The sequence below is a fragment of the Pteropus vampyrus genome, unplaced genomic scaffold (genome assembly GCF_000151845.1).
Source record: "Pteropus vampyrus isolate Shadow unplaced genomic scaffold, Pvam_2.0 Scaffold1, whole genome shotgun sequence".
NCBI classification, from domain to species: domain Eukaryota; kingdom Metazoa; phylum Chordata; class Mammalia; order Chiroptera; family Pteropodidae; genus Pteropus; species Pteropus vampyrus.
This window is the reverse complement of record NW_011888782.1, coordinates 8,127,682-8,136,318: the sequence shown is the minus strand read 5'-3', so window position 1 is coordinate 8,136,318 and position 8,637 is coordinate 8,127,682. Positions and strand designations below refer to the sequence as shown.

Sequence of the window (8,637 nt, the reverse complement as noted above, 5' to 3'; positions counted from 1 at the left end):
TTCTATATCATGCTCGCTCTCCTGTCAGGAGTAGGAATGGTAGTTGTAGGGTTATTGTATTGTGTTTTAGTTTCGGTTTCATCAGAAGCAGAATATAAGACCAGGATTTCAGGGCACATAGTTTTTAGGGGAAGTGAAAGAAACCAGTTAAGAGACTGAGAAAAGGAACCAGGGAAGAGATGGCAGCCAGCGTCGGGTGCATCACATAGCCAGTTGCTAATGTGGGCAACTGGAATTCACCAAACAAAACCTGTAAGCCACATGGCTCACACTCTGTTTAACTATTTTCAACATAAAAATTTCAAGTATTCACATAGAATGACAGAATTGAATTAATTCAATGCTATTTCTTCATCTTTACGATCACTGTGCTATCATTGTTTATTTATAATCTATTTTTCACATTAAAAAATGTATAATACCACGGAGGTCGAATGCATGAACTACAGCCTTTGCGAGCTGAAAGGATTTTGAAATGTTATGAACTTACTAGTGAAACAAAAGCTTATGGCCAAATTCATATGTGTCGCGGGCTGACTGTATAATGGAGAGTTCTACAAATTAATTTCCATGTATCATATGATGTTCATTATAGAATAAGTAATACAATATGTTAACTTAATCTATATGACATCTTAACAGTAACCATATCAGTTATTTAGAATACACATTAACAAAATATTTTTAGAGAGCAGTCCTTTATCACTGACATTTTAGAGTTGCCAGTTCATGGTGCTAATGGAATTCTCCTAATCCATTTAGGTATTGTTTTCTAGTTCTCTTTAATGTACACTTTTATTACCTGCACTCAGAGCAGACCACATTCGCTACCCCACCCTTAGTGCTCCACTGCCCCCTACATCACCCCCACCCCTCTAATATAACTCTAGGACTTCTATGCTTTCTTCTAAGCCTGGTATTAGGAAACCACTGTTAAGATTGGACTATGTTATACAGAGAAAGAGGTTCGAATGCCAATTTTGATCAGAAGCAACCACGATGCAGGGTGGGGAGATGTGTTCTTTGCATCCAAATTATAATTCAGTTGTTGTTTTTTTTTTCTTTTTCTTTTCCCTTCGGAAGCACATTATATACATAAAATAAGGCCTGTAGCACTGAGTAGAATTATGCATTTATGGTCTGCTCATGGGAAGCCAATGACCTTTCAAAACACGTTTTTATTTTAATCTTGGAAAATGCATTCTTAATCATAAGTAAATTTGGGAATACAACTTGCATCAAACACTGCCTATGGCATGGTTCAGTAGATGAAATAGAAGTGACCAGATTTAGTTTTTACCTCAAATGGCAGATAACTTTTTGTGTGAACCTGGGTATGTCAGTTGTCCTCTTTGGGTTGGTCTCTTTCTGTCTCTGTCTCTGTCTGTCTGTCTGTCTGTGTCTCTCTCTCTCTCTCTCTCTCTCTTAAGAATCTTTTAAGGATCAACTATTCTAGCATGATTTTTAGTATAACCACAGCTTTGTGTTTCATTTTCTTTCTCCTTTTTGTTTTCACAAATGTGTAACCATTCAAAATTGTAATTAATTAACTTATATTCCATAAAATGAGAATACAGAATTTGAATAGGGGCATTACTGCTTTTTGCCTTTTTAGAATTTGGGGAGAGAAGTCTCTCTCCTGAGTATACGGGCAGGATTAAAAAAACAGTCTAAGAATGCTTAAAACATCTTAAGGACATGCAGTTTTCAAGGAATCTGAGAGTCCTCTTTTATTGTATGTTATAGATACAGATATTACAAAATATGTTTTGTTTTTTTCTTTTAAAAAACCTCCCCCAAAACATCCTACTAGATTTGCTTTGTCTAGCTAATTGTGATGATTGCCTCTACATAATTGAAAAAAAAAACAAAAAACCTTGCAATGTTTTGTAGTTAACGCTCATTACTAATTTGGGCAGATTTTGGGGGGTAATGACTCAAAAGGATAATATTTGATAATTTTCACTAATCTCATTACAGCTTTTCTGTCCCAAGACAGAGCTTATTCTATCCCTCACTAAGTTTTAATATACAGAAAAGACAGTTATCCAAAGATGGGCTTTACTAAATTTTAAAATGCTTAGAGATTTTAAAATGCTTAGAGATTTTTAGAATTTTGCCTAAACAAGAACAACAATGTTAAGAAGGAGAAAGAGGAGAAAATTGACTAAAATTTATTGGGCACATGGAAGTACCAAAAAATAGTCTTTAAAGCAATACATTTTAATAGAGCAGATAATTTTTTTTTCATAACTGAGGACATTGAGGGACAAAGAAATATAAACCACACAGCTAATGGAAGTGAATTCTGACTTACATCATTCCACAGCCTGAGGTTACAACTCTCTTTACAAATATGTGTTCACTGAACTTTATTAATATCTAATACTTCAGCTAATCTTTGCTGATCACCTACTATGTGTTAGGCACTGATAATATAAATATGAGCAAAACCCAACAATTGCCTTTAAGAAGCTCATGTCTAGTTTGTTCCTCTGTATTCAAGAATAGAATATGTAAAGACTGGTTTCATCAAGAGATCTGTCATTTCATTGTTCAAGTAAAAAACTCATTTAAGCCAGTCAGCTATGGCCAATGTCATGTCCTTATTATTATTAAGGCTCAAAGATTATCTGCCACTCCTACTCAGCGTCTTCCATGATCATGGTAAGACTTCAATTTGATTGAAAATAAAGATAGAAACTCTCTTATCACAGTTCTGCTATTGTGCCTTCTGTAAACTTTCTACAAATAAAAAAAAATAAAAAGTCAGCCTTATACCTCCTCTCTGTTCCATATGACAATATAAGGAATATTTGAGTACTGGAGCTATACAATCTAATATAGTAACCACCAGCCTCAGGTGGCTATTTACATTTAAATTAATTACAAATTCAGTTTCACAGTTGCAGTAGCCTCATTTCAAGTGTTCGAGAGCCACGTATGACTAATGGCCACCATATTGGACTGTACGGATATGGAACATTTCCATTATCACAGAAGTTTCTATCAGACAGTGTATTAGTGCTATAATTCATAAATAACATGTTTGGGAGGTTGCAATATACAGTATGTGACTCGATAAAAATAATTTGTGCATACCTGTGAGCACTCAAAGTTTATTTCACATTTGATGGCATCTCACTACACACAACAACCAGGAGTAACTTCACAGTTGTGTCAAGATGCATTCTCATGCTGTGTATTTTTATATGACTGTTCTTGTTAAAAGTGGTTTCACATGCAAACCAAATGGAGTATTCAACCTATATTATTTTTCCTACTCTTACCTAGTATAAAGTCATTGTTATTTAGAACATTTCAGGAAGTTTACACCTGAAAATGTGTCACTACTGAGGAAATGAAGCTTGAAGGTGAGAGGTGGGCAGATTTTAAAATTTGATGTTCACTTTAAATGCTCTTTGAATTTTCTACTAAAAGCATGTTTTACTGCCATCAAAAATAATTTTTAAAAAATTAAAAATAAAATTAGTTTATACAGAAAGTAAAAACACTTTTATAAATACGGTAACATTTTTTATATACTATGAAACTGTCTCTAATTTGTCTATTCGTTGATTGATTGTTTTGTGTTTATTATGTGAAGATCCTTTAATTGTTTAATATTTATTAAATGAAGATCTTTATGCTAGGCTGTCTCAGGTAATAGATATAAAAGCAACATAGCATTTTTCCATGCTCTTACGATCCTTGTTTTAAGGAGGTGGGACATGTGCACATAAAGAGTGTTAAATTCCTATCTAAAGAAGCACAAGAAAGCCTCAGTGTTCCCTGTAGTCAGTTATTATGGATAAAAGAGGCTTTCTGGATGTCTGACATTTTTATTCACATGCTGGTATCACCAGAGTTACTGCCATATCAACCCCATGTGTTTATCTTCCCATCAGACACAGCCAGTGCTCTGCCCATTGGTCCCTGAGCCTGTAGAGCTCTTTCCTGAGTTTTTTGTTGTTGTTCATCAAGCCCATCCCCACTAGTAGTGCTGTGTGTGGCTTGTCTCCCATTCTATTCCAACTTCATAGTTCTTCATCTAGGGCTGTTTCAGATGCTAAAAGCAAAGTTATCCTTTCCTCTGCTTTAGACTTCTCGTTTTCCTTGTCTCATCTTTCACTTCTGCAAATTGGACTTTAGATACATTACTGGTGAATCAGCAAATTACTTTCAACCTGGAAGCTAACAGAAATAATACAATTTTTTTTACTCATTTGGGGCATTACTTAGTTACCTGAACCATAGATGTCTTTGTGGGTGCTTAATGCTTATTGATATGCTGTTAAAGTAAACCAAAGTTTTCATCTCTAAGACAAAATGCAAATATGATTAACGTGGAAAATACATATTATATAGGAAGTCAGGGTAATAAAAAGATATGGAACACAGAGGCTTTTGATGCCTATTATACAGTTTAGGTATATAGGTTCAAGAGAACTTTTTTTCCTTAGGGCACACAAGAGTTTGAATATAATGCCATTATACAAAATATCATAAATAAGCACATCAAAAAGAAACACCTTTGCACTTTGCTGTTTGTGTGGAGACTGACCACTTTCCTGTCCATTTATCTGTAAGCTGAATCACCTGAACTCGCCGATGAGAAGGTAACTAGATAATTGCTGGAAGGTGCATGGGTTTATTAAGGGTCTAGTCTAACATTACTAAATATCATTTAATGGGCATTCTGGAAAATTTAAGGTATTGAAATTTATTTTATAGAGAAGCAAAGTTTTCAGACTGTACCAGAATACATTTCTGTATAAGATGAATCCCTCTGAAACTTCCTTTCTAATTTTTTGGCAGCTTGAATCAAGAGACTTAAAAGTAGTCATATTCTTGGTCCCTATAAGACCCCTTATAAAAATCTGTCCTAAGGAAGCAACCAAATATGGGATAAAAGATTTAATGAGTGGGATGTTCATTACAACCTAATTATATAGGGGAAAGAAAAGAAATGTCTCATATTAAATAAGTGGTTAAATACATCGCATCCATAAAATGTTAGCCTATGTTGTCATTAAAAAGTCATGTTCATTTCTAAAAGTATATATAATTCCATAGGAAGTTCTTTACAAAGTCACTTTTAAATTACTAAACTTTTTAAAATGCACATATACAAATAGAAAATAAAAGACTGGAACGTGATAACCACTATTAATATTTTGATATACCTCTCCTTGGTGGAATTATGATTTTTTCATTTTAAAAAAATCCTTTTTGTAAATAGATCTTCTTGATTTTTCTGATGACCTAAAGAATAATTCATTTAATTTTTAAAAGTCATTTGCCAGTTTTCTTGCTTGCCTGCCTTTTCTTTATACCTAACTTGGGAACCATCTAAAAGGGGGAAATTATAAAGATGATGGGGGATAAAAGGGAAGCCCATCCTCTTTTCACTACCCCCTACATATTATTTTGATTTGCAGATATAAGATAAATAACTCTCTTGACCCAAAGTCATCAAAAACAAACAAGTAAAAACTAATATCTATTGGAGCATTATGATTTGCTTAATTTAAACCATAGTTGGAATATAGTTTCATATTTCAGGAATCATGAAGCATCAAATGAAGGTCTTACATAGCCAGAGTCAGTCTTTTAAAAGTTATAGAAAGAAAATAGTCCATTTAGCTCCTTGCTGATTCTGTCCTCTGAGGAAGAAGAAATAAAATACAGAAGCAGACTTGTGACTGACCTGCTGTGCAATCACAGAGGAAGCCACAAGCATTGGAGATATTTACACAATGTTGCACCAGAGGTGACCAAAGAGGTGATCAAACTGGCCATCATAGAGTCACAGCCTTTCGAGGCATCATGTTTCAAAGTACTCTGCTAAGCAGAAAGGAGCATTGCAAGGCTAAAAAAAAGAAAAAGAAAAAGAAGAAGAGGAAGCCCAGAGACTGGAAATTTCAAAGACTCAAAATCCAAGTTTTGAAAAGACTGCATTATCACAATAGAAAATTAAAAGTGCTATGAGAGATTCATAACTGATATTAAACTGGCTCAGAAATCCTTAGTGGATGTCTAGCTAAGTCCCCATAGCTCTAGGGACTTAGTTAGAAATCCTTTTTCTACCTGCCAGAAACTTCAAGTAGTACTTCCTTTGTGAGCCAGGCAAGCACCTTAACCTTTCTGAGTCAAAGGTTGTTATGCCTAAAATGGGTATAATGATAGCACCTAACTTATGGGGCAGCAGTGAGCAGGTAAGTAATTTAGCACAATATGTGCAATGTTTACAAAATAACATAAGTATGAGTTCTCCTAATAATCACTATTTTTATATTATTATTGAACGTTTTATCTCTCAAAAATATAAATGCTTTAAAATTAAGCATTAATTTTAGCTGTATTTGGAGGAAATACAGATACTCTTACAGCTTATTCGAGCTTTATGGCCTTTAAAAAGTAGCTAATAGCTATTTAACAAGACTGACAACCTGCCACAAAATAAAGGAGGTTATATAGTACAAAAGTTCCACTCTGCTTATGATGAATAATAACCCCAGAGTCAAAGCTATTAGTTGAAGTTTTTCACACAATATTGCCACATTTTTAACCATAAGTGTATGAGTGTATGGGTGTGTGTGTGTGTGTGTGTGTGTGTGTGTGTGTGTGTTTGCATATAAGGCACGTGTAGGTAGGTATATCTAATTTTCCTATGTTTGCTAGCTCTGTGGAGAGACTACACTGAAATAATAATGCTAACGATCCAGTGATTTTCTGAGAGGATTTCTCAAATGTTCACATGTATACATATATCCCATTCTACTCTTCTCCTAGGAACATGACATAAGTGGGACTTAACTTGCCAAATATATTATGGGGAGAATTTTGTTTTTATATTTTGGATCTTTCCCTACTGTTTCTAAGCCCCTACTATTGGGGCCAACTCTTTGAATTTCTTCTCACCTCCCTAATTCACCTGACATTCAGTCCTGAGACAAGACACCAAATCTGGCTTTTTTTCTCCTCTTAGACAGGATAAAGTACTTAAATATTGCTGAATAGGTTAAAATAGTTTTCTGATCTATTCAGGTGCCACCTACCAAGCACCAGCTCTCAAAGATATTAACCAAAGGGACTCGAAAGACCCTCAAGAAAATCAGGATGAAAATTAGCCTCCTACAGACTACTTTTAGGCATTTGAAAGCCAAGCTGGCCTCAGGAATGCTTCTCGATTTCTTGCTCCTTACGACCATTGTTTGCCCTACTCTCGCTTATGCCATCTTCGTACAATGTAGAAAGCGTTTCTGTCACTATAGTACCAGGGAAATGGGTGAAAACAAACCTCAGTGAGGCCTCACAACCGCCACCACAGAGCAGTTCTGTGGCCCTGTATTTCAGTTCCTCTAATCTTCTCATAGATGGTGACATTTTACTCTTTTCTTAATATGCTGAGATATGAATATTTTCATAGCTATGCAATAACATTATGATATTCAAAGTAGGTAATCTAAATTGTAAAAATATATACTTTTTTTATATTGGACTCAATAAAGTTGTAATCATTTTGAAAGAAACATAAGGTTATAAATTTGTTTCATGTATTCATTGCCTCTTATTTAAGACAATGATAATCTGCATTGACCTAGAATGTCCCCAAACATGTTTTCCTCCTTAATATTCAATGGTTCTGGGAGGCTAGCCTAAGAAGCATAAGTTAAGAATCTTTTGTTATGCTTGCAGAATTGATAAAAGTCTAATAAATACAATTAGGAAGGAGAAACTGCTGAAAAAAAAAAAAAAGCTTTTTAAAAACCAGAATGGTGGAAATGACATAAACGATTACAAGAGAAAATTTCGTAGCAAAAACACATGATTATGTGAGAAAAATAAAGAATACTTATCAACGCTAAGAAAAAGGAAATTATGAATAAAATTTTGAGAGAAAACTCCCATCATGAACTTTAGTGATTAAAAAACAACAATAAATGTTGATAAGCTGAGTTACATTAGTTACATGTGACAGTCCAAAGATGTTACTGATTTATTTAAAAGATGCATTTTTTTTATACTGTATCTGCTTAGCCTATGATTCCACCCTCATCTTCTTGGTAATTTATTTATATTTGAAATTATATAGCCAATCAGTGTGGGCTTACTATCCTCATAGGGCTTTTTTTCAGAGTCATTAAGATCTTTATACTGTTACTCTTCCTCTTTGAACCTAAGACACATAGCCAGGCAAGCTTGTTTGTATTCTGTTTAGAAAGTGGGTACTTAATTAGTGCCACTTCTATTAACACACCATGTTAAAGTGATTACATTTGTTACACATCACCTTCAACCATACCTTTAGCAACTAAATCGCTCTTCCTCATCAGCTATCATTTATATCTTGTTAGCATCAAGAGGAAACAAAACCAAGTCATACCCATTTAATTTCATCTCAAAACTCTGGAGTTGAGTTACTATATTAATCGTGCTTATTTGTAATGGGGGCATTATTTAAAAAAAACAAGTAACTAAGTAATGTTGCTATAAGGTAGTCATTTGAAAGCCAAGCTGGCCTCAGGAATGCTTCTCGATTTCTTGCTCCAATAAATTTGAGCATACTTCAACCATAATCTACAAAAGAACTGCACTAAAACTAGGACTCGTGTTTTGTTATTGTATTGTTTC

The 8,637-nt window shown here is 34.3% G+C and overlaps 1 protein-coding gene across 1 annotated transcript in view; it reads left to right on the top strand.

The window, feature by feature from the left end:
- Window positions 1–8,637, top strand: part of ZNF385D (zinc finger protein 385D) — a 162,329-nt gene that overhangs the window by 146,296 nt on the left and 7,396 nt on the right. Inside the window, exon 5 of the mRNA XM_023528175.1 lies at window positions 8,480–8,484. Within this exon, the coding sequence (XP_023383943.1) occupies window positions 8,480–8,484 (5 nt within the window). The remainder of the gene's footprint in view (window positions 1–8,479; window positions 8,485–8,637) is intronic.